A 27,382-nucleotide genomic window follows, 5' to 3' on the forward strand; every position below is an offset into this window, starting at 1 on the left:
CAGACACTCCAGCAGCAGTATACTGATACAAAAAAACAATATTAAATTAAACAGTAATAAAAACGCAGGTAAAAACAGACAATAACTTTGAATAATGTTAACGTTTACCCGGGGTGGAACTGAAGAGTCTCATAGTTTGGGGGAAGAACGATCTTCTCAGTCTGTCAGTGGAGCAGGACAGTGACAGCAGTCTGTCGCTGAAGCTGCTCTTCTGTCTGGAGAGGACACTGTTTAGTGGATGCAGTGGATTCTCCATAATTGATAGGAGCCTGCTGAGCGCCCGTCGCTCTGCCACAGATGTCAAGCTGTCCAGCTCCATGCCAACAATAGAGCCTGCCTTCCTCATCAGTTTGTCCAGGCGTGAGGTGTCCTTCTTCTTAATGCTGCCTCCCCAGCACACCACCGCGTAGAACAGGGCGCTCACCATAACTGTCTGATAGAACATCTGCAGCATCTTATTGCAGATGTTGAAGGACGCCAGCCTTCTAAGGAAGTATAACCGGCACTGTCCTTTCTTACACAGAGCATCAGTATTGGCAGTCCAGTCTAATTTATCATCCAGCAATTTATCATCCAGCTGCACTCCCAGGTATTTATAGGTCTGCACCCTCTGCACACAGTCACCTCTGATGATCACGGGGTTCATGAGGGGTCTGGGCCTCCTAAAATCCACCACCAGCTCCTTGGTTTTGCTGGTGTTCAGGTGTAGGTGGCTTGAGTCGCACCATTTAACAAAGTCCTTGATTAGGTCCCTATACTCCTCCTCCTGCCCACTCCTGATGCAACCCACGATAGCAGTGTCGTCAGTGAACTTTTGCACATGGCAGGACTCCGAGTTGTATTGGAAGTCCGATGTATATAGGCTGAACAGGACCGGAGAAAGTACAGTCCCCTGTTGCGCTCCTGTGTTGCTGACCACAATGTCAGACGTGCAGTTCCCAAGACGCACATACTGAGGTCTGTCGTTAAGATAGTCCACGATCCATGCCACCAGGTATGAATTTACTCCCATCTCTGTCAGCTTGTCCCTAAGGAGCAGAGGTTGGATTGTGCTGAAGGCACTAGAGAAGTCTAGAAACATAATTCTTACAGCACCACTGCCTCTCTCCAAGTGGGAGAGGAATCGGTGTAGCATATAGATGATGGCATCCTCTGCTCCCACCTTCTCCTGATATGCGAACTGCAGAGGGTCGAGGGCGTGTTGAACCTGTGGCCTCAGGTGGTGAAGCAGCAGCCTCTCCATGGTCTTCATCACATGTGATGTCAGAGCAACAGCCCGGAAGTCATTCAGCTCACTAGGACGTGATACCTTTGAGACTGGGGTGATGCAAGATGTTTTCCAAAGCCTCGGGACTCTCCCCTGTTCCAGGCTCAGGTTAAAGATGCGCTGTAGAGGACCCCCCAGCTCCGATGCACAGACCTTCAGCAGTCATGGCGATACTCCATCTGGACCCGCTGCTTTGCTGGCACGAAGTCTCCTCAGCTCTCTGCTCACCTGCGCTGTTGTAATTGTGGGTGGGGATGTCTCTCCTATGCTGGTATCAGCAGAAGGATGGGTGGAGGGTGCAGTACTCCGAGGTGGGAGTGGGAGTGGGTTAGGGTGGTCAAACCTGTTAAAGAAGTTGTTCATTTGGTTTGCTCTCTTCACGTCTCTCTCGATGGTGGCAACTCGCTTCGAGCTGCAGCCAGTGATGATCTTCATCCCATCCCACACTTCCTTTGCTATCGAATTAGAATTAGACAATCTACAAGTCTCTGACTTAATGTTTAAATCCGAACAATATATTTAATCTCTTTTCGCTGTTCCATTATTTCACCGAGTAATAATTTCCGTTTGTTTGCGGTAATGCAATCTTTACTATCATTTTTTGAGACTTTCGAATTTTCATACTTACATTATCTCTAACCTGCTCTGCATGTGTACTGCGTCAACATTTTTTAATTCTTTACAACGTTCTACTTTGTCATCTACTCTTTGTCTTTTATTTCCAGCCCCAGGCGTGGTTAAATCTCTTGGCACAAAGTCTCGTCTCGCAGGACGTGCAAGTGTCTCTGAGAAAATCACATCTCGTCTCCTTCCAAGATTTTTTTATTATAAGAGAGAGATATAATTTATATCACTTTTCCTTATATCATTTATTTCTTTCTTTATATCTTTCTTGAGTTCCTTTATGTCTGAAGTGGTAGCTATCCCGGCAATCATTACCTTCAGTTCAGACAGATACATTCAGTCTTCTCCGTGCTTCATGGGTAAAGTAGCAAGCCCAGTTGGAGTCGGTGTTGCCGGCTCACGATGGGTACTTGACAACACGGAAGGTAAAGCCATTTTCAGTTTCAACGAGTCTTCTGTAATCGAGTTCTCCTGGCCTGACTCGCTTGCACATTTGCTCCCACTTTCGTTCTCGGCTAGAGACAATGCAGCAGCATTGAGTTCTGGGAAGTTTGTGCTTTCACCTCTCTGTTCCAGGTTAGTCTCTGGCAGGCCGTACCTTGAGCTTGAACTTGATGCCTGTTTAGGCTTGGATGAAGCTTTAGCTGTCTTTTCCGTTTCTCTCTAAGCCTTTTTTCTGCCACTCATGCTTTTATATGCTTGCATATACTGTAATTGAACCCCTGTGGGTTGAGTAAATGCAAGATACCTCGGGATGTTTAAAAATAGAGAAAAAATAACACCGCTGCTAAGGGTGTTTTGCCTCAGACGTCCATCTCCCGTAATGGACAAGATCAAGTCCTATTGTTTTCACTTACTAGGAAATCCCTCAAGCCTCCAAGGGGTTTACCCTTTTGAATTAATTTATGGATTTCATGCTGAGGTATTTTGGACATCCTAAAAATGGGATGGGAGGAAGAGGCATGTCTGTCCTCCAACGTTCTAGAAAATATTGCACAGTTATGTGATTTGATAATATTTGACCCATGCCAAAAGAATATATGGACAAGGTACAAGCAGCGCAGGTCTGGTATTATAGCCAGGGTATTTCACTTTGAGAATTTAGACTAAGAGACCAGGTCATAGTACTCATTCCTACTTCCCATTTCAAATGTTTGGTAAAATGGCAAGGCCCAAATGAGGTTAAGGAGCAACCTGGTGCTGTGTTGCGCTAAAGTGTTGATAGTGTCAAACACCCATCATATTCCTGAGCCAGAAACTGCTGGACGGAGTAACCAGGCATGCGGCAGTGGAATGAGAGGCTTTGGCCATTAAATGGGCAGCAACACAGTTAAGGTATTATCTCCTAGGCTCTGATTTTACCCTCATCATGTATCCTAGTGGTGGTGCATAAGGAGTCAAACCCGCAAGTCACAAGGTGATTTTTTGACCTACAGCCTTAAAGTTTTATGGTCATTTATCGCGGAGGCTCTTTCTCGGGTTCATTACCTCGTGGTTCAGGCTACCCTATCTGATGGGTCTGGGTTGTTCGGGTGTGTCACACATGTGCGCATGGGAGAAAGTTTACAAGCTCAAATGTATTACCATGCCAGACCTGGAGATGGTGCTGCCCTCTAACTCTTTCTCCTTTTGTCCTGCAGACCAACACATGATACCTCAGCCTCTTCTGGTCCTCTGAAGTCACCTTCCAAAGCCATCACTTCCTCTTCCACCTCTCAAGATCCCCAGGATTCCACCCTTCAATTTACATCACTTCCTAAAACCACCTCTTCCTGTCTTTTTAAGAGGATGTATATATATGTCTGCTATCTTCTAACTGCAGTGAGTTCTGCCTTTTTTGGGGGGTGGAATCCCCAAATCTTTATGCTCTCTTATGTCTCTATATTTTACAATATATGTGAAACACACAAATACTCCTACAGTACCCCTTTCAACTTTTGGTGGATAAAGCTCTTACTCTGTGATACCTTTCAATGTGGCATGGCTTTATACAGTTGGTATATAACATTATATGGATACTTAAACATCTAGCTAGAGTTATAAAACGGGCAAGGAGTCACTTAAATAACAACTGTCATCAACAATAATTTGACATTAAAAAGCTACAGTGTGGAGTTGGACATAACAGTTGTGCCAGTTAACTTTTGGGTTCTATTTCTGTTAGTATGATGACTATATTCTGGACATATACCAACCACACCAACATAACTTTCATAAAAATAACAAAAAAAACTTCCAAAATGCATCAACAAAGAACACTAGCAGATTATAATTGGCTTTGATTACCTGTAATTTAAACAAACATAAGCAGTAATCAAAAAGGTTTAATGCATTGAAAGAAGCACCAAACAGTCAAGTTTTACTTTTTCAACATGCTGTAATCACAATGAGCGCTAATAGACTTGTTATAATGTTCACAAAACTTCTCTATGCTACTAAAATGTTTTGTCTATCCAACTTTTTTTCTGTAGCAGACTTAAAAACCACAGAGGCAGTCCTCCACAGTTGCTGATCTAACTCAGACCAGATCTGGAGAAATGGGTGGTTGCAGTATCCCTTCAAATGCAGTTTCACAGAGCAGCCTTTCCACACAAGTGCTGGGCAAGGATGTGAGGACATTGTCATGAAGAAGAAGTTGGATGGCTGATAGTCAGTCAGGAAAAAGCAGAAAGGAAAGCTTTCACAAATGGCAATGTAAATCAATGTAATACTGACTGGTTATAGGAGCCTTCTGTGGTATGTACTATGGACTTACATCTTCAAAATAAAATTTGAGCACATGATCTTATGGTGGCTGGTTTGGACCTTGAAATTCCTTGGTATTAGAGAATCACTAGGCTTCCATTGTTTAGATCCATCCCCATCCCTAGTTATGTAACACTTTTTATTTTTCTCCCAGTCCTAATTCACTCCTTGGATTCCACTTGGAACGCTCAATGCTATGACAATAAATTTTAGGGGTCAATGTTCTGGACACCCAACATGCGCAGACCTTGCTCATGTTTAACTGTTCATCAAGAGTTCAACTGGCCCATAACTAATCTCTGTAAAGTCTGCTATCACACACTGTCACATTTCATTTCTCACAATTAAATGCATGGTAATTTTCTTCTAACAATAAAAAAGGCCAGGCTGACTTGTGGCCATCTTTCTACAAAGATTTTTTTTTTATTTTTTATTTGAAGAACTAGGGGGCTTCGCTCACCAACCCCCAAAGCACCCCCGGTCTGCACTATGCTCCAGCCACATCGCGACTCTGCCGGAGGGGGCTGAACGCACCCAAGGAGATGCAGTTGCTCTTCCGACACCCTCTCTAAAACGAAGAACAATCTTCTTCTTCTGGCTGCTGCTGCATCACCTATACCCATATATTCAATCTCTTTTCGCTTTTACCTTTTCATCAATATCGCATGAAATTTTGATTTAGTGTTTCAAATTACATTGTGATAACGCAAAGTATAACTGCCTGTGAGTGAATATCGTTTCTTTCTCTCTACAACAAATGTGTCTGACAATAGCATTCACACAACTGAGAAATGATAGAACAGTGTGCATGGTTATGTGGGCATGACTTTTCCAAATCTCTGTGCATAAGCTCTTGTCTCGCTGGGCTTCTGGCCCTGGGCATGGTTAAATCTCTTGGCACGAAGATTCGTCTCGCGAGACGTGAAAGTGTTCCAAAGATTTTTTTTTTTTTTTTTTTTTTTACACAATAGAGAGATAGCTTTGCATACAACCAAGTTGAACTTCTAGAACAAATTACTTCATAGTCAAAATAAGACATTCTATACTATCTATATTACTAACCGAGAATGGTAAACCGAATATGGATGCAGGGACATGCCCGTGGACGCAGGAGACATAGTGCGCAGGCGCCACACAAAGCCCCCCTCCCCAGAGTGAAACGGGAGAGACTACGAACGTGCGCAGGCGCCACACAAAGCCCCCCCCCACCCCAGAGCGAAACGGGAGAGACTACGAACCGTCTGACATGCCGCAAACCAGGCAGGCACGGCTCCAAAAAGAAACAGCTCGACTGACCGAGCTACAAAGTGAAACGGAAAACACTACGGAGTCCGCAGTGGTCCACAATGCACCGCATAATAGTACGGAAGGAGCTCCGTATTAACAGTGGGGGGCCCCAGAGTGACACGGGTGGACGCTCCATATTAAACGTACGTTATCCTCACACGTCCAAACTATACAGCATAGGTGGATCACATTACAGTGATGCATTATTGACAGTACGGTAAAGATCACAGTATCGCAAACAAATGGAAATTAGTACTCGAAAAAGGGAGAATATAATCACCACGGACCAGGTGTCATTGAAACAAAAGCAGGATAAAGCAAGGTCAGAAATAAAAGACAGAGTAGAAAACAAAGTAAAACGTCATAAAGAGGTTAAAGAACGGGGCCAAACACATGGAGAGCAGGTTAGAGATAATGAAAACTGGAATTCAACAGCTTCAAAAACCCTAGGCACGAAACACATGCACAGCAAGATACAGAATATGAAAGCAGAAAAAAACTACAGTTAAACGTCCACACCACACAGCGGAGGCAGACCCGGAAGGTGCAGGCGCCTACATCGCGTGTCGGAAAGTACGAAAGGCAAAGGCGCCTACACAGCATGGTGAAACCCGACATAATACGGAAGGCGCAGGCGTCACCGCCATATTGTGAGTGGCACTACTGCGTGGTGAAGGCACGGCTCCAAAAAAAGAGCTCGACTGACAGAAATACAAATTGAAACGGGAAACACTACAGAGTCCGCAGTGGTCCACAATGCACCGCATAATAGTACAGAAGGAGCTCCGTATTAACAGTGGGGGGCCCCAGAGTGACACGGGCGAACGCTCCGTATTAAACGTACGTCATCCTCACACGTCCAAACTATACAGCATAGGTGAATCACATTACAGTGATGCATTATTGACAGTACAGTAAAGATCACAAGATCGCAAACAAATGGAAATTATTACTCGAAAAAGGTAAAATATAATCACTACGGACCAGGTGTCATTGAAACAAAAGCAGGATAAAGCGAGGTCAGAAATAAAAGACTGAGAAGAAAACAAAGTAAAACGTCATACAGAGGTTAAAAAAGGGGGCCAAACACATGGAGAGCAGGTTGGAGATAATGAAAACTGGACTTCAACAGCTTCAAAAAAAACGTAGGCACGAAACACATGCAGAGCAAGATACAGAATATGAAAGCAGAAAACAACGACAGTGTCAAAACAAAGAAAGTAAACATTGCATTAGCGCAAAGAAAGAGAAATTATTACTCGGAGAAATAACGAAATGTCGAATAGAGATCGAATATATGGACACAGGTGATATGTTACAAGTATGTAAATATTGTAAGGCTTTGAAGTTTAAGTCAAGAGAATTTCAAAAACGAAGTTTACCTCACATTCATTTATTGGTTACTTTGCAAAAAACATTATTAACTGCTGATGATGTGGATTGTTTTGTCTGTGCTGAAATTCTAAACAGAGAAACCTATCCTAAATGATTGGTACAAAGTCATTAAACACATCTCACGGACCTCATTTAACAGATTCAGTACATTGGGACTCGGAAGATTCCAAATATTGTTTTTACAGAGGTTCAGAAATAAAAGTGAAACTAATGAAATAGCAACAATTCAAAGAAACAAAACTCTTAAACGTGTGTATCTGGAAAAACAAAAACGGGGGTTGGCGAGCAAAGCGAGCAGGGGGCGAAGCCCCCTAGTTTCTCTTGACTGTAGTATAAACAGAATGTTCCTGGTAAACAGTATCTAGTCAATAATTATTTTCTATAGACATATTGTCCTGTACTATTAGAAATTCAAAGATAGTCTGACTTTATTTTCTAGTTTTTGGCAGCATGTTGATTTGGTTCTGAAGAAATGAACACTTAAACCCACCAAGTTAAGAAGCATGTAATTCATACATTTGAAAACAAGATGTTCAGAGTTGTAGAATATCCCTTTCAGTTCAGGCACAGTTCAGGTTTGACCACCCTTGTATCTGAAGGGTTTTCTTCAAACAAACAAATTATATAATGACAAAAATATGGTTATAATTTTGCCTGAATTATATCTAGTAATTTAATCATTAATGCTTTGAAAAATTATTTCATTCATATTTTGAATCAGCAAATCATTTTGACACTAAAAATCATTGTTCCTTAACACTTGTGGAATATTGCCGGCCGTTCATCCCGGCCAATACCTCCAAGCCGCCAGGTGGAGCCCTGCCTGCAACATAGAGATGCCCCGAGTTCCAGTAGGGCATCATGGACAGTGGAGTTTTTCATCACAGCCCTGCTGGATACCATGGGAAGCTCCAGGGGACGCTGCAGGAAGGCCCAGAGACTTTTGTTTCACCTATAACCCGGAAGTGCGTCTTAGTCATGGCGACAGAGTGAATGACACACTTCTGGGTTGAAAAAAAGGAGCTTTTATCTGACCCGGAAGTGTTCACGGTCACATGGACAGAGAGAGGCGGGTCAAGGACTATAAAAGGACTGTGGGAAATCCCAGACATTGAGCTGAGCTAGGTGGAAGGGTGGCAATGCGTCTGGGAGTGGAGGATTGTATTGATTGCTTATTTGATTATTGATTTATTATATGAGTATAGTGGAGTGGAGGGTGCTTGGTGCAATTATAAAATAAATAATAATTGGACTTTTATCTGGTGTCTGACGTCTGATCTGAGAGTTCAAGGGGTTGACAGTGCCTCTATCTTTCACACACTACAATCCCTGAAGTCTACAAAAAAATCTCGTAATCCCAGGCCACCTTAAACCCCTTCACACCTCTCCATTAGAATCTTTTGTTTTGCAAATGTATCGATCAGCACAAGCAGCAAGCAGCCTGCTATCCCATCCCCCAACCGCCACAGCTCAACTCGGGCAAAAAGTTCTCCCAGCTCAAGTTTGTTTATCTGGATGTGAGGTGCCTGGAGTTGTATAGGGTAAATAATGTATTGTTATTTGGAAACACATGTTCATGTGTGTTCTGTGTCTACAATGATCTATGTATATGTAGGATGACAGGAAATGCGAGGCAAGAAATGTTGAACTTTTTTCATGTACTAATAAAATTTTGGCATGAAGTGTATAATGTGTGAAGACTGAAGTCCAAATATCAAACACTTTCACAAAAGGTACACGTATAACAAAACAAGTGTGCTTTTATTCAAGAATATCCATCCATCCATTATCCAACCCGCTATATCCTAACTACAGGGTCACGGGGGTCTGCTGGTGCCATCCCAGCCAACACATGGTGCAATGCAGGAAACAAACCCCGGGCAGGGCGCTAGCCCACCGCAGGGCACGCACACACAAACCCACCAAGCACATACTAGGGACAATTTAGGATCGCCAATCCACCTAACCTACATGTCTTTGGACTGTGGGAGGAGACCGGAGCACCCGGAGCAAACCCACGCAGACACGGGGAGAACATGCAAACTCCATTCAAGAATATAATCAAAGAAAAAGAGATCGGGTTAGGGTGCAAAGCAGGTACGATGCTGGCATGACCACTTGGGTGGTGCAGCGGTAAGAACTGCTGACTCATAATCAATAGGTTGCCGGTTCAATTCCGGGCACTTCCTAGCATTACCATTTTGAGTAGTGAGCTGCTCTTATTGTTACTATTATACAATAAAAAATACATTTGAGTCCGTAACAGCCGGTGCAGATTTATGGTACTTGTAAAGGTTAGTTTTTTTCCCCCAGTTTTTTCTCTCTCAGTCACATTCACGCTCCCCCCAATCTGACACTGTTAGTTTTCAAATAAAGACGTGTTATAACAGAGGTGAACTCAGATGAGGATGAGGATTCTACATCAGAGAAAGAACAGCAGCCCTCCCCACAAGAAACGTCCAGTCACACATAAGAACAACGCAACTGCACCAGGTACTTATATAAACACCAGATCGAATGTTATTTACCTATTTACCTTGATTTACTTACTTATCTTCCTACAGCGTAAAGTCTGCAGAGCTTCCTGTTTGATTGACATAGGCATGCTGACAAAGTACATGTGCTTTCTTATTTCTCTCTGATAACCTAAACCTAATTATTTACACTTTGCTGCGATCTACCACAAGAATGCATTCCATTGTTTTGAATGATATATATTGTTTAATTAAATTGCTTTTCCTTTTTTAGTTGTCATGTGAGAAACATCCTTGAATTGTTTTTTTTTCTTATCTGTCTGTTAATGTCTCTGCTTTCATAATGCTAAACAAAAGTTACATTTTTAGGAAGCCTTTTTTTTTACATGTTAAAGAATAAGATTTAAAGGCCTTCTTTGTACGATTTATATTTACACAACTTATTTTTACACCTCTTTATTTTATATGGGTAACTTATTTAATTTTCTTCAAGCTGTACAGTCCTCCAGTTAAAGCTTCTTGCAGACTGACAATTACAATCATGCTTGGCAAAATAATAATAATAAAATACAACTTACTGTGGCAAATGAGCAGGTCCAGGTAAACCCTTTTCTATAGTCCGGACATCTAAACGATGCTGCTGACCGTAATTATTAAGCCACCCTATGTAGTTTACATCTGTGGGTGATGTTGGGGGTAAATTTATTTGCGTTCCAGTCACTGACTAAAGAAATCAAAAACAAACCAATAATGTAAAGCACAATGTTTACATATGATTGCATAACTGTACAAAATTTTACAAAACATACTCATTATATCATTTACAAAAAACTGCTGTAGTTTATACTATGTGGCAGAAGAACATCAATCACCAATAATGTCTACATATCTTCCTAAATGGTTGTGCTCAACCATTACAATTTAAACCATTGGTAACATGCTTCAGGTATGAAATTAAATGGTAATGGATAAAAACTGTGATGGCTAGCACGCATGCGTCCTTTTGACTGCAAGATTCTGTAGGGGGTGCCAAAGCACAGACGCCTGTCTTTTGTTGGCATGTAACATATATGATCTGTGTTAACTAAGCACAGCCAAGTCCACCCCAGCCACCCTTAATCCTGCTAGCCAACAACAGCCTCTATTCCAACACCAGATTTCTGCAGGCTATCCTGCCAATCTATTAAAGGCACACCACACTTACATATAAGCACATTAAAAATTAGTCTCAATCAATGACGTCTTAAATGTGTCAATGTATTATAATTTAACAGTTCAAGACTAATGGCATACTGTATGCTAATACTTATGTTTTGATGGTGTTTCATTTAATATTGTTTCTGTGAAAGTGAAACAATCATGGTTAAAATATGTGAAGTGTGTATTATAACGGATGTTTTTGAAATAAATTTATTTAGTTTAAAAATAGTTTCCATGGTGGAAGGGGAGTATAGTATCTGGGAATATTCTCTTTCTTGTGCTGTTATATTAGTGAACAAAACAAATGTCTACTGTCACACACGTGCGAGTAGGGGGACGTTGTGTGGACCAAGTAAAGGTAATTCCACGCCAGGCCAGGGGGGGGCGGGGTGCACTAAACCTTCTCCTGTTGTTTCTACAGACCAGCCGCGGGAAAACCTATTTGAATCAAGGACGTCACTTCCAGTTCCGGCACCTAGTAGGATGTCACTTCCAGTTCCGGCACCTAGAAGGATGTCACTTCCTGTTCCGGCGCCTAGAAGGACGTCACTTCCTGTTCCGGCGCCTAGAAGGACGTCACTTCCTGTTCCCTACATCACTTCTGGTTACCCTACATCACTTCCTGTCTGACCACTTAAAACTGCCATCTTTTCCAACCTTGATCAGTTCTGTCTTGGACTCAATGCAATCAACAACTGTGTTGCATAAAAAAGAAAAAACCTTTGCAGCTAGGAACATTATACAGGTGGCTGCCCCAAACCTTCCTTTACGTGTGTCGAGTCTGTTCTTTTACAGTGGCGTAGTCGGCAGGATAATGGCCTCCTGGAGAGATTGGAAGGCAAATCTAAACCTAGGCTCGACACACGTTTATAATCCAACAAAATATCAGATGGGTAAGTACTGCTCCCGAGTTGCCGAGTGGGCGTCCGTCGGGGCGTGTCGGGGAAAGCTTGAATATGCTTCGACCCATCATCCTGTTAAAGGTCCGGGGAAAAATAGCCCCGGGACCCACAGGCTAGAGCCAAGTGCGTCAGGGAACGCATTGAGAACTTATTATGGCCTCCTGGGTGTGGGGACTGCCCATACATATCCCACGAAGGGCAAGCCCTTTAAGACAGGTGGGAGAAACCCAGGCTGGCAGGTGAGAAATATAATGGCCTGGACATACAACCCCGCTAAGGCAACTAAGAAACAGGCCATGGCTTTGTGGGCTAAGGTGGTTGGTTGGTTACAACCCCATAAAACATCCAGCCACCAAATTGCGGAGCAAGTGGCTTGCGCTCTATTACTCATATCCCTACCTGGAAAATTCGCCCAGCCGGCCTGGGATTATACAGATATTGTCTCGCTAGCCGAGAAAATAGATCACTTCAGGGCAGAAACCGGCTTGGGAGTGTCAGAACGGGACTCGTGTGAACCCGGGCGTGCTCGCGTCCCTATTACACAGTCCCGCGGCTATAATGTGAGGCATGTTCAGGTAAACCCTGGGACGCGCCGGCGGGCCCTGCGAGGCGACGAAGGGGTCTGCGGGGTGATGCGGGAGGAGGCACGGTGCGCGCTCGCTAATCCACTGGCCTGTCCACATATGGGAAAAGTGCTAGTCAATGGAATTAAAGTTATTGCTTTATTTGATTCCGGTAGTAACATTTCCATTGTTGCTGACCATTTGATATTACCGCGACAATGGTATAAGATTAAGACCCGCATTACCTGTATTCACGGGGATGTCCGGTATTATCGATCCGCCAACTGTTTTATCTGTCGGGATGGCGTACTTAAGAAGTTAACGGTGGCAGTGATGGATGATCCTCCCTTCCCCGTGATTCTAGGAAGAGATTGGGTCGAAATAAATAGCGGTGATAAAGGCGCTTCTTCTCCTCGTTCACTAGGTCTAGTCACGGATGCGAATTCAGCGCCCTCAACTTCCTCCACGCCGTGTATACAGCCGGCTGAGGAGCGGACTTTGGCCTCTAGTGATGACGAAGAAACACCCGGGACGTCGCAACCCGTGACGTCATTAGCAGGCGCTGAGACGACTCAGGACGAAAACCCGCCCCTTGAGGTCGAATCCGATCCTCTCTCACGTCTGCAGTTTCAATTCAGGCAGACGCCGGCTTCATTTAAAAGGGAGCAATGGAATGATGACTCCCTTAAATTTGCAAAGAATGCAGTCGTTCTGATAGATGGCCAACGCACCTCACATCCAATGCCACAGGGTCCTCACTTTGTGCTCAATAATGATCTGTTATATCGGGTGGCAGAGCATGAGGGACAGATGAGGTCGTTGTTGTTAGTGCCACGGACTTACCGGCGACAGGTCTGTGAACTAGCACATGCCCATCATGCCCCGAAAAAACACTAGAGAGAATTAAACTCCGATGTTTTTGGCCCGGAATTAACGAGGAGGTTCGCCGCTTTTGCACATCCTGTCCAGAATGTCAATTGAGGCAAATTCCTAGGAGGGACCGTGCTCCTCTAGTTCCATTACCCTTAATTGATATCCCTTTTGAACGTATTGGGGTCGACCTGGTGGGACCCCTAGAGCCCTCCGCCAGAGGTCATAAATACATAATGGTCCTGGTAGATTATGCTACCCGATTTCCAGAGGCTGTTCCGTTGCGCTTAGCTACTACTAAAGCTAGCGCACGGGAATTAGTGGGTGTATTTGCGCGTGTCGGAATCCCTAAAGAAATCCTGACGGATCAAGGGACTCCTTTCACCTCGCAGACGTTCAGGGAGACTGCCAAACTACTTCAAATAAAACATTTAAAGACTTCGGTATATCATCCTGAAACCGACGGTCTTGTAGAGAGGTTTAATCAAACTCTCAAACAGATGTTACGTAAGGTGGTCAATGAGGACGGAAGGAACTGGGATCAGCTCCTCCCCCTCGTCCTTTTTGCATATCAGGAAGTCCCACAAGCCTCCACGGGGTTCTCACCTTTTGAATTGCTATATGGACGACAACCCCGGGGCATATTAGACGTTTTAAAAGAAGGATGGGAGGAAGAGGCAATCCCATCAACAAATATATTAGAGTATATCGCACAGTTACGTGATAGATTTGAGAAAATTAGGCCCATATTGAAAACACACATGGAAAAGGCGCAAGCAGCTCAGGCCCGATGCTATAACCGTGGTACGCTCTGCGGGAGTTCCGCCCGGGAGATCGTGTCATGGTTTTAGTTCCTACCTCTCATTCCAAATTACTGGCTCATTGGCTAGGCCCTTATGAAATTAAGGAGAGGAAGGGGCTGGTCGATTATTTGGTGAAACAACCGAATCGTCGACCCAGCGAGCGGATTTACCATGTCAATCTGCTGAAACCGTGGAAGGACAGGGAGTCCGAGCCCTCCTCCGGACAGCTCCGCTCTCTCTTCGCGCAGCAATTACACCTTAATTTCGGAGACAATTTGACTCGCCAGCAACGTCAGGAGCTTGAAGCAGTTATCCTGTCTGTCCCTGAGGTAGTCAGTGAAACTCCAGGTCGGACCTCCTTGGTTGCGCATGACATTGTGACAAAACCTGGGGTTATAGTCCGAGAACGCCCGTATAGACTTCCCGAAGCAAAAAAGGCTGAAGTGGAGTTGGAGATCAGACGAATGCTGGACCTAGGTGTGATTGAGGAAAGTTATAGTCCCTGGTCCAGTCCTATCGTTATGGTCAGTAAGCCAGATAGAAGTTGGAGGTTCTGCAATGACTTCCGTCGGCTTAACCAAGTCCCCCAATTTGACGCCTATCCGATGCCGCGAGTGGACGACCTCCTCGAGTGGCTAGGTCATGCCAAATTTTTGACTACTTTAGATATGACTAAGGGGTATTGGCAGGTTCCCTTAACGGACTCCGCTAAGGAAAAGACAGCGTTCAGCACCCCTAGTGGTCACTGGCAGTATCGTGTCCTCCCATTTGGATTACATGGGGCCCCTGCGACTTTCCAACGTCTGGTGGATAAAGTGCTCCGTCCTCATAATTCATATAGTGCTGCCTACTTGGATGACGTTGTCATCTATTCCAACACCTGGGAGGAACACATACAGCAGGTTGGAGCTGTATTGCGGACACTGGCAAAAGCTGGGCTTCGTATCAACCCAAAAAAGTGTTACTTTGGATTGGTTGAGGCCAAATATTTAGGCTATCTAGTGGGCCGGGGTATGGTGAGACCACAGTGTTCGAAAATTGATGCCATTGTGAATTGGCCCCATCCGATAACCAAGAGGCAAGTTCAAGCCTTTCTCGGCTTAGCGGATTACTATCGCCGGTTTGTTCCCCGGTTTTCTGAGAGAGCTACGCCCTTGACAAATCTCACTAAGAAGGGTCGACCTAATCACGTGGTATGGGATGATATATCAGAGGCTGCATTCTGTGACTTGAAAATGGCCCTTACGTCAGCTCCTATATTAAAGGCGCCGGACTTTTCCGTACCCTTCATTCTCCAGACGGACGCTTCGGACACAGGTCTCGGTGCCGTGCTGAGCCAAAGCGTCGATGGAGTTGAACACCCCATTATGTACCTGAGCTGGAAACTGTTGGATCGGGAAACTAGGTATGCGGCAGTGGAGCGGGAGGCTCTGGCTATTAAATGGGCGATTACACAGCTGAGATATTACCTCTTGGGACGTGAATTCACTCTTGTGACAGACCATGTGCCCTTACAGTGGATGGCCTTGCACAGGGAGTCCAATCCGCGTGTCACGAGGTGGTTTTTGGATCTACAGCCATATAAATATTCAGTCATTTATCGCCGGGGTGTTCTGCAGGCCAATGCCGATGCTCTTTCTCGATGCCACGACCTCTCGGACCAGTACGCCCGACCCGACGGGTCTGGGCTGAGGGGGGGGCCATGTCACACACGTGCGAGTAGGGGGACGTTGTGTGGACCAAGTAAAGGTAATTCCACGCCAGGCCGGGGTGCACTAAACCTTCTCCTGTTGTCTCTACAGACCAGCCGCGGGAAAACCTATTTGAATCAAGGACCTCACTTCCAGTTCCGGCACCTAGAAGGATGTCACTTCCAGTTCCGGCGCCTAGAAGGATGTCACTTCCAGTTCCCTACATCACTTCTGGTTACCTACATCACTTCCTGTCTGACCACTTAAAACTGCCATCTTTTCCAACCTTGATCAGTTCTGTCTTGGACTCAATGCAATCAACAACTGTGTTGCATAAAAAAGAAAAAACCTTTGCAGCTAGGAGCATTATACGGGTGGCTTCCCCAAACCTTCCTTTACGTGTGTCGAGTCTGTTCTTTTACACTACACACTTAAAAAGAAAAACCTGCATTAAAGTTGCAATATTAAATTTATAAAAGATATCAAGGGATGAATTTAAATCACTTTTGATTCCTGCAATTACAAAAGGTGCTCAAAATGGTTACCATGAGCGTCCAGACACATCTGATTACACTAGGGGTCTCCGCCCCCAGCTCGCTTCGCTCGCCAACCCCTGGTGTTTGGTAATTAGAAATAGCGTGATGTATGTATGAAATATAGCATAGTGTGAAGGTGTAGATGATGCACATAGGAAGCAAAGAATAAACTGCATGGCACAGTGTAAAGATTTATTGGAAAATTTCCTTGTACACAACATTAGTAGTAAAGATGGTGTCTTGTCCTTGAGTTTTCCTTGGCATGGATTATTTATAATCTTAACATTAACGTCAGATGAACGTCGAACTCGTGAGAAAGCCACATAAAGTTGTCCATGTCCAAATACGGGCTCAGAGAGGTAGATGCCAACCTTGTCCATGGTTTGTCCTTGTGATTTGCTGATGGTCATGGCAAATGCAGGTTTAATGGGGAATTGTCGCCGTTTAAGTGTAAAAGGTAATTCTAGGTCAGAACTTGTAAGGGCAATTCTAGGAATCAGAACAGTATTGTTAGCATGTGATCCTGTAAGAACTTTTGCTTCAATAACATTGTGTGTCATGGTGTTGACGACTAAACGTGTACCATTGCATAAACCCTGTTTAGTGTTAAGGTTTCTTAATAGCATGAATATTGTTCCGATTTTAAGGTTAAGATTGTTTTGTGGTAATCCGGCTGGGTTAATAGTGTTCAAATATTCTAAGGGGAAATTAAGATGGTCATTGTCATCATCAGAGTCAACTTTGTCAGAGCTTAGAAAGAGCCGTGCCTCTCCAGGAAGTAATGCAATGACTTGGTTATTTATGTGATCAACATTAATATTTTTTGGACATAATATAGTCCGTTGTGTTAAAAGGGGTATTTGGTCTAATGAGATTGTTGTTCCAAATATCTCCGTAACTAAGTCGTCGCAGATAAAGGCTTGAGGAATTGTAATAATATCTGGGTGAAGTCCATCTGTATTGGTTAGTGTACCATCTCCCAGTTGTGATAACCAATTGTTATATTCCGGATCTGGACATCGTATGTTTTGTACCAAGTGTATCTTTTGAAAGCAATGCCAATTGTCCGCGTATTTTAAGGTGGACTGAACAATAGCTGAGCGCATGGCATGTGGAACAATAGGTAAGCACTGTCTAAAATCTCCTCCTAATAAAAGTACCTTTCCTCCAAAGGGAATATTATTATTCATCAACGTTTGTAGAAGTTTATCAATGGTGTTGAGTAAGTGACTGGATGCCATTGTACATTCATCTATAATTAACAGTTTTGCAAGACGGATGTCACGTGCATCGTTACTGTTCATTTTCATAGAGGATACCGATGTTTCTGTGATTGGGACCGGTATTTTGAATAAGGAGTGACATGTGCGACCATTTATTAATAAATTAGCTGCCACTCCGGTTGTAGCTGATGCGATAATTAACTGTTGTTTTGCAGTAAAGAAATGTATAAGTGTCTCATAAAGGTATGTTTTTCCGCTTCCTCCAGGGCCGTCAAGAAAAAAGCATTTGGGTATGGGGCTGTCGTCCTCTGTGGCATGAACAATTTCGTGAAAAGCATCACATTGTAAGGCATTTAAAGTGGAAATCACAGACTGTGCAATGTGTTGTTCTTTTTGGAGATCTATTGTTGTGGAATGTAGAGCTGGTAAGGAATCTGGAACATCTGGCAAATGGAAGTTATCTAATGTATACCCAAGGAGCATAAGAGCTAAGCGAATGTCGTTTAGTGCATAGGCTTCACAGTTGATGCAGGAATCACTGTTTCCATGTAGCTTGTGGCATATGTCCTCCATCATTCCTACTTTGTTTGTATTCCAGAGGTTCAAAGGATCTGATGGAGAGGAGAAGGCACAGATATAAGCAAATAGCTGTCGAACTTGACCTGGCCATTTTTGTATGCGTACCGTTTCGTGTGCTATGTGGCGCTTGCGTCTGACTCCTTTGTTTTTGGTGTGCTAGGGGCGCGTTGCCTCATTTCTTATTTCTGTTAGTCGAGGGGTGCTTTGTGTGTCGTGGGTCTGAATCCTCTTTTTTGTGTGTGTCCTGTTTCGTGTGCTATGGGCTTCGTGTGGCGCTTTGTTGCATGGGTCTGTGTGGCGTCTGCGTCCGACTTCTTTTTTTTGTGTGCTATGGGCGCGGCGCATCATTTCTCATTTTCCGGTGCTTGGAGGGGGGCTTTGTGTGGCGCCTGCGCACTACGTCTTTTGCGTCCACGGCCCATGTCCCTGCGTCCATCCGGTTTACCATTCTCGTTTAGTAATATGGATCGAGCGTCTCCTTGAACAACATTGGCCAAAGTGTCCAGCGAGACTGATGCGAAAGCCATTTAAAGTTCTTCTTGAAGCACGGCCAGTGTAACTGCATTTTCTGTGATAGACAACATCCTTTTAGGGTGCTCCATTGCTAAAAGTCCAGTGGTGTTAAATCAGAAAACAAGATGGTGCACCACAACACTACCACTAAGATGTGAGAACTTACCTTGATGAGAATTTGCCAGGACAATGGATAGGATGAAGAGGTGCAGCAGAGTTTCCTCCACGCTCTCCTGATTTAACACCACTGGACTTTTATCTATGGGGGACCCTAAAGGATGCTGTGTATCGTAGAAAACCAACTACAACGGCCACAAGCTTCAAGAAGAAATTGAAACGGCATGTGCATCAGTCTCACTGGTCAATGATGTTCAAGCAGTAGTTCGCCATAATCAGAAGTGTTTGAATGCTCATGGTAACCATTTTGAAATTATGAGTACCTGTTGTAAATGTAGAAGTCAAAAGTGATTTAAACCCTTGATATCTATATAAATTTATTATCACTTTTAATACAAGCTTTTCTTTTGCTGAAGGGTGTATACATTTTATGGCCCTCTCTGTATACATATGTATATATGTATAGGTGAAACATGAACTTACACATACAAAATAATGTATATACTAAAATTATACATTATATAAAAAAACATTTCTCTATGTATCTTACCAAATCACTGGTTGACCCTTGTTTCTTTAATATCTCATAGGCCACCTTGGCTGCATTTTGCTTTGCCTCTTTCTTATTTTTACCAGAAGCTTTAGGATAACTTGTTTCACCAAGGATCACTTGATATGTAAACCTAAACCCAAACAACAAATAAAAAAATATTAACACACTACAACAACAACAACAACATTTATTTAAATAGCTCATTTTCACACAAATAATGCAGCTCACAGTGCTTTACATGATGAAGAGAGAGAAAAAAGACAAAATAAATAAGAATTAAAATAAGGGAACACTAATCAACATAAAATAACAGTAAGGTCCGATGGCCAGGGAGGACAGAAAAAACAAACAAAAAAAAACTCCAGATGGCTGGAGAAAAAAAAAAAATCTGCAGGGGTTCCAGGCCATAAGAAAACCCAGCCCCCTCTAGGCATTCTACTTAACATAAATGACCTCAATCAGTCCTCATTGTATTCAGGGTTCTCATGGTAGAACTTGATGATGACTCATATCAAAAAGTCTGTCAGCTTTTTTAAAAATTGGTACTTATTCTTGTTAAATACGATTGAACAATATAAATTAAATTTACTGTATTCAATAGTGATGAATGAACCCAGTGGAGTTTACTTTGCAGTGAGTTCAGCAAAAATCACAGAAATGTTTGGGAACTTTGTCAAACAGTCCACAAAATGAATTTAAGTCAATGGTCAAGGAGAAACTGAGCTAGTTTTGAGTGGATCATAATATTGTGAAGGTCTTTAAAGTTTTTCTGGAGGCTAGGGAAGCATCTGCCAAAAATGATGGACCGATTGTTGTAGCCAAAAATGTGATTTGTGCTGTGAGGCAGCTGTGCTAACCACTGTCCCATTGTGTCAAATAACAGAAAAAGACACAGATGGAACCAAACCACAAACAAAATACAACAAATGGTCTCAAACAATCAAAAAAACAAAGTAACACAGTAATGAAAATCTGTCTTTTTTAAGTAACACAGGTATTTTTACTTCAGTGAAATAAATATTCTACTACTTGTAATTTAAAGCAACCAGACTACTTAACAAGCGTTACTTTTAATATGTTACCCCCAACACTCTTATCATATTCTCATTATGATGAGCTAATGTACTCCTAAAATGAAACTACAGCAAGTTTTGTTTTTTTTTTCTAAATGCATGCGGGTGCAAATCTGGCCAGATCAGGATGTGACACTGCGCATGCACAAAGTGGGTGTGGAGACGACCTTACAGGATGCATGTGTGAATTTGCATGGTTGCTATAGCCTGTGATGTCAAACTGGCCTCACAAAGCATCACGTGGAACTGGAAAAAAATGATTATCTAAGCCACCCACAAGGCAAATTTTCAGAAAAATATTCAGAGAACAAGGTCACCAGCAAACACATCATATGCACTGCAAAAAACACTTCGGTGAATTTCGCTGATCAATAGTAGTGTTAAAGAAAGAAAGAAAGAAAACAACTCATAAAGACCTCAGTAAACCTGTACTATTACTCTATCCAATGAGCATCAATAAATCCCTTTTACACTTCACGTTTGTGACTGAAAATGGTGTAAGTGGGTAATGTTACAACCTATATCTCTAAAAGTGGCATATACAGGCGCTGGTCATAAAATTAGAATATCATGACAAAGTTGATTTATTTCAGTAATTCCATTCAAAAAGTGAAACTTGTATATTAGATTCATTCATTACACACAGACTGATGTATTTCAAATGTTTATTTCTTTTAATGTTGATGATTATAACTGACAACTAATGAAAGTCCCAAATTCAGAATCTCAGAAAATTAGAATATCAATTAAGACCAATGCAAAAAAAGGATTTTTAGAAATGTTGGCCAACTGAAAGGTATGAAGATGAAAAGTATGAGCATGTACAGCACTCAATATTTAGTTGGGGCTCCTTTGGCCTGGATTACTGCAGCAATGCAGCGTGGCATGGAGTCGATCAGTCTGTGGCACTGCTCAGGTGTTATGAGAGCTCATGTTGCTCTGATAGTGGCCTTCAGCTCTTCTGAATTGTTGGGTCTGGCATATTGCATCTTCCTCTTCACAATACCCCATAGATTTTCTATGGGGTTAAGGTCAGGCGAGTTTGCTGGCCAATCAAGAACAGGGATACCATGGTCCTTAAACCAGGTACTGGTAGCTTTGGCACTGTGTGCAGGTGCCAGGTCCTGTTCGAAAATGAAATCTGCATCTCCATAAAGTTCGTCAGCAGCAGGAAGCATGAAGTGCTCTAAAACTTCCTGGTAGACAGCTGCGTTGACCTTGGACCTCAGAAAACACAATGGACCAACACCAGCAGATGACATGGCACCCCAAACCATCACTGACTGTGGAAACTTTACACTGGACCTTACGAAACATGGATTCTGTGCCTCTCCTCTCTTCCTCCAGACTCTGGGACCTTGATTTCCAAAGGAAATGCAAAATTTACTTTCATCAGAGAACATAACTTTGGACCACTCAGCAGCAGTCCAAAGGCGAGACGCTTCTGATGCTGTCTCTTGTTCAAGAGTGGCTTGACACAAGGAATGCAACAGCTGAAACCCATGTCTTGCATACGTCTGTGCGTGGTGGTTCTTGAAGCACTGACTCCAGCTGCAGTCCACTCTTTGTGAATCTCCACCTCATTTTTGAATGGGTTTTGTTTCACAATCCTCTCCAGGGTGCGGTTATCCCTATTGCTTGTACACTTTTTTTCTACCACATCTTGTCCTTCCCTTCGCCTCTCTATTAATGTGCTTGGACACAGAGCTCTGTGAACAGCCAGCCTCTTTAGCAATGACCTTTTGTGTCTTGCCCTCCTTGTGCAAGGTGTCAATGGTCGTCTTTTGGACAACTGTCAAGTCAGCAGTCTTCTCCATCATTGTGTAGCCTACAGAACTAGACTGAGAGACCATTTAAAGGCTTTTGCAGGTGTTTTGAGTTAATTAGCCAATTAGAGTGCGGCACCAGATGTCTTCAATATTGAACCTTTTCACAATATTCTAATTTTCCGAGATACTGAATTTGGGACTTTCATTAGTTGTCAGTTATAATCATCAACATTAAAAGAAATAAACATTTTAAATACCTCAGTCTGTGTGTAATGAATGAATCTAATATACAAGTTATACAAGAATTACTCAAATAAATCAACTTCGTCACTGATATTCTAATTTTATGACCAGCACCTGTAAATGTGTTTCCGACACAATATTCAAACAACATAACACGTGTCCTATTTCAAGTTAGGTTTTTGTCTTTAACATATTCATACAAACTACAGCAGACATTTTGAAACAACTCTGTTGAAAGTAAACAAACTGTAAAATTTACTGCATAAAATGGACTTTATATAATTAATGCCGCAAAGCTGAATTCATTATCGATGTGACCATGGGTTTGAATACATGTTTAGATGAAAATAAAAAGTATTTTGTAACTATGGATGCAACATATTTCCAAAGAGCATTGCATTTAGTACAAGTTCAATTATCACATCTGTAAAGCTGAGGAGCAGATAAATAGTATAACCAACTATTCAGAGGCTACTGCTTTGAGACCATCATGGTGAAATTGTTGTAAAGAAACAACTACTGAAGGAGACAAATAAGATGATGTGACTTGGCTGTGTCAAGAAACACTGGCAGTGGACATTAAATTTGTGGAAACAAGTCCTTTCATTTGATGTGCCCACGTTTGAGATATGACAGCTGCTTGAATGCCAGGAAAAATTTATTATATAGATAATGACTTGCCTTAGCATTGCAGTACATTTCCTACTTCAGAGACACATACTTACTCCATAATCTTGAAATATTTTTAATTGTTATTAGAACACTGAAATATTTTTATGCAGCAAAAAAATAGAGTTATTAAAATACTTGATACTGCTATTGAAGTTGTGAACATGTTTCGCTAGGAGAGAAAAAAAAATCACTTTCAAGTAATAGTTTAAAATGATTTGACACTTACATGCGGTTGTGATCTGGACCATCTATGGAAACCTCTTTATATACTAATGATAAATTATGTCTCTGTTGGTGTTCATTAAGAGCACTAATATAGTTTGTTCCATCCATGCTGAAATATCTTTAAAAAAAAAAAAAAAAATTTAATGTAAGATTTACAACCAAGTAACTTTAGTCAAAACACTCGTCTAATTATTAAAGCTGCGTTTTTGTGTTCAAGTCTGTCATGCAAATTCACAACATGAAACTTATCTCTGCTAGATTTTGCACAGAATCTCCGTTTCCGCAGAGGAATGCCACTGGCTATTTTTCATTCTGAAATTTTGTTCGTATCTGAACCCTGGGCAGCATTGGGTACCCCTGCAGGTTTCAAGTAAAATTTAAAATCCTCTTTAGTGAAGATACATTAAGTATAAAGACTTCAGTTATGCAAATATAATAGGACTTTGTATATTAGAAACCACTGTGGGGGACTGCCATGTCCTTACTCAGCCGGGTTCGCCCTTGGAATGGAAGAACCAGGGTAATGAGTGTGCACAGGGCATTATCACCCTTGGAGTGCTAGATGGCAGCCCCCACGTTTGAGCAGTGCCTCAGTTTCACAGGACAGCATGGAACATGTAGTTCCTTAACTTAACCGTTGGGTTTCATGGGTGCCGCCAAGGGGTGTTGCAGGAACTGGGAAGCCCTACTTCATCAGGTTTCATGTCTTACCCAGAAGTACTTTTGGAGCACGTGTTCGGAAGACTGGAAGTACTCCCAAGTAGGAAATAAAAGGAGCTGCCTGCCTCACAAGGACAAACCAGAGTCAGGTGGAAGGTGGGCAAACCTTGCATAGAGAAGTGGAGGAGGCAGTGACTACTGAGAGACAGAGAGAGAAGGCAAAGAGTTGCTTTATTGTGCTATACAGTGCTTATTGCATATACTTGTGGCTGTGGTAGTGAAAAACACTTATTTTAATGAGATTCCCACGAATAAAGACTCTTTGAGGTTTTACCTTGTGTCAGTGCCTATTTTTGTTGGGTATGTGGGGAGCTAGAGCTCCCCGTAATGTCCACACCATTCATCCATCCAATATTCTACCTCAGGTATCCAGGGCAGGGTTGCAGCGCAGGTAGAGACTATCCCCAGCAGTCATCTGACGTAAGGCAGGAACAATAGCCTGACAGGGCGACAGCTCATCACAGGATGAACACAAAAGACACTCACACCAGAGCCAATTTAGCAACACCAATCCACCTAACCTGCATGTCTTTGGAAAGTGGGAGGAAAACCAGACAACCAGAAGAAACCTATGTGGACACAGGGAGAACATGGAAACTCCAGACAAGGAGCACCAAGGCCATGAACCCTAGTTTTCTTATTACAAATTCATCTTTATCTGTCATTTCTAAACCCAAAAGAATCTTTTTCGAACTAAGAGGACTTATGTAGAGTTGTACAATTTCACTTTATTGAGTTTTTAGTAAAAGATAATAATGACAACTGTCTTAAATTTTAGATTACCTTTTGCAGTGGTTTTTTCAAAGCTCCTTTAATAGACTGGTATGCTCCCCCTGATGCTCCCAGCCTTGTATCTGTTTCTGCCAGTATAGCTCCTGCTCCCTTCAACCCTGAACTAGACAAAAAAAGGCAGCAATTAACTTGAAAGAAAAGAGTAAGTAATAACTCCAATAAAAGATATATTTTATTTTGTAGTAGATCACAATGTTCAAAGCCTCATCTTATTTGTATACTTTGTATAACATAAAACTGCTTGAGATGTACATTTTTGCGCATTTGAAAACACTGAAAAAGTGATATCTGAAGAGTAGCCCTGTACAGGAGTACATTTTAAATTCAACAATAGCAACATTTCTATCACATTTAATACTGCACCTGTTCCACTAAATCCACCGATGTGCTATTAGTTCTTCCCTTTCATTTTAAATATCTGATGTAAAAACATTCATGTGTTAATACAAGGCTTCAGTTAAAGTCTCCGGTACACGAGTCAGTGCATTTGCTGTCCCCTCTTCATTTTTGTAATTTTATGCTTGCAGGAAGTGACAAAACTTTGTAAATGTCATTTCATACTTTTAAGTTATTTGGCTTAAGTCTCATTTACAACATGTGTAAAGGTCTTAAGAGGTTGAGACTTTTTCCTGTGCTTTGATAAATTTCAAAATAAATAACAATGCATTAGAACCCCAATTATTAATGAAAACTCAGATAAAATGGATGATTGCAGCCATGACAGATCAAAAAAATTACAGATATAAGAGATTTTGCCAATTTATATCGCACAGTATCACTTTTAAGTCCCTTTTCATATCTTAGTGAATTTAATGTTATATAAAAACAAGGAAAAAACATATTCATGTTTATTTTTATGGTGCATCATTTGTTATACAGCTAATACATACAATAGTTTTAAGAAAAAAATGTGTATTGATTTAGTTACATTTTAATATGGATGGTTTGACATTGAAGTTAAAATTCATTATAAAAGGTAACAAAAGCAAAGTTAGGTGAAGTATAATATTTAGATGCTGGGTACAGTACTCATGGCAAAACTTTTGAGACTTGTAAGAGAAGTAGTGTAATACACTTACAGGTTTGCCTCAGGTAATGCGAACACCTTGGTTCATCAGGGTTCTAGTGTGCTTTGATTATCATTCATAAAAACAGTAAGACTGAATCCATTTCCTGTTTAGTGCTGATCAAATAAGAGGTTACTTCAGAGCCGGACTTCCAATCAACCCAGTGAAAAACAAAAGGTCACGAGTATGTGAAAAAAAAAAAAAAAAAATCACAGATACACTCCAAAACCTCTATTTTGTTACTGTTATGTTGAGCTTCACTCAGGACTGGAGTACGTTTTGCTGCAGGTTTTACAGTAGAAAAAGGGGAAAAAAAACTTGCCATTACATAGTTCAACACAAAAACTATAGATCAGCCAGCCTGACACAAACTGTACTGCAGGATGACATTTGGGCTACTCTCACAAGTACATCCTGCTCTAAGTGGACAGGTATATCAGGATTGGAATGCACATTAATTACAGGAGGCCACTTTAGAGGAGCAGAAGCTAAGAAACCAGCTGCAGATTCATGATAAGAAAGAAAAAAAAAGAAACTTGGTCAGTTTAGTGCTAGCCATGAGGCGGCAAAATGTGTGTGGGTCAGTTAAACCATATTCCATGTAGGACCTAGAAGAGTACACTGGACAGTATATGGCCTTATAAGTAAACAACTATTATATAAATAGGCCTATATTGGATTGTTCATTTAGAATACAACTGAACAAACAATATTCATATTTCACCTTTCATAACGAGTACCATGTTAAGCACAAACACGGCAATAACACAGTCATTTGCATTTATAGTTGCGACTTATTTGGTCATTAAATATTTCAGACGCTCTTTAATTTCAAATACAATCCTAAAGCACTTTATTAATCAAGTACTAGCATGAAAAGACTGCTACAGCGTATGATTCTTGTTTATTTCTTTTTATAATGTATACAACATGCAGTTTAACAGTAACCCTATTAACTTTTTGGGTTACTGTGATAAAAGCAGATATTTACTTATTGGGCTGATGCCTTTATCCAAGGCGACTTATTCATTATGCAATTGGTTACATTTCTTTTGGTTTTCCAGGTGAAGCACAAGTAGGTCAAGTGACAGTAGCAGGATTTGAACCCACAACCTCAGGGTTTGAAGTCCAAAGCCTTAACCACTACGCCACACTGCCAGGCAGCTGTGTAGTGCTAGGTTTAAATCCCAGCCAAGGCATTTTTTTATGCATATTTCCACAGCTTTGCAAAAACATCAGTTTTAAATAGATGACTTTAAATTAGATGAATGTGCTTCCTGCCATCTTGAATTGAATTAAGTGGGTTGTGGAAATGAATTACAGATTGGGCTGCAAAACACTTAATTTTCAATTAGACATTTAGCAAAAAACAGTATGCAAAAAACAATATCCTGATGTTCAGCATTTTGATATTCTGCAACTTCTTCTTAATGTTGTATAAAATCCACATAATCTCTGGTGCTCTTTTCAAGCAGGTCT

At 41.8% G+C, this 27,382-nt stretch overlaps 1 protein-coding gene across 5 annotated transcripts in view; it reads right to left on the reverse strand.

Moving 5' to 3' along the window:
* Window positions 1–27,382, reverse strand: part of LOC114665731 (interferon-induced, double-stranded RNA-activated protein kinase-like) — a 120,444-nt gene that overhangs the window by 83,548 nt on the left and 9,514 nt on the right. For 3 of the 5 annotated variants that reach the window (XM_051919653.1, XM_051919652.1, XM_051919649.1), the window contains exons 1-5: window positions 25,916–26,059; window positions 24,828–24,939; window positions 23,326–23,442; window positions 19,340–19,472; window positions 10,371–10,516 (exon numbers count right to left, since the gene is read on the reverse strand). In XM_051919653.1, the coding sequence (XP_051775613.1) occupies window positions 10,371–10,516; window positions 19,340–19,472; window positions 23,326–23,432 (386 nt within the window). In that variant the 5' untranslated portion in view covers window positions 23,433–23,442; window positions 24,828–24,939; window positions 25,916–26,059. Of the gene's footprint in view, window positions 1–10,370; window positions 10,517–19,339; window positions 19,473–23,325; window positions 23,443–24,827; window positions 24,940–25,915; window positions 26,060–27,382 lie in introns of those variants that run through there. The other 2 variants (XM_051919650.1, XM_051919651.1) reach the window with 2 other exon arrangements.

This window comes from Erpetoichthys calabaricus, chromosome 15 (genome assembly GCF_900747795.2).
Source record: "Erpetoichthys calabaricus chromosome 15, fErpCal1.3, whole genome shotgun sequence".
Taxonomy (NCBI): domain Eukaryota; kingdom Metazoa; phylum Chordata; class Cladistia; order Polypteriformes; family Polypteridae; genus Erpetoichthys; species Erpetoichthys calabaricus.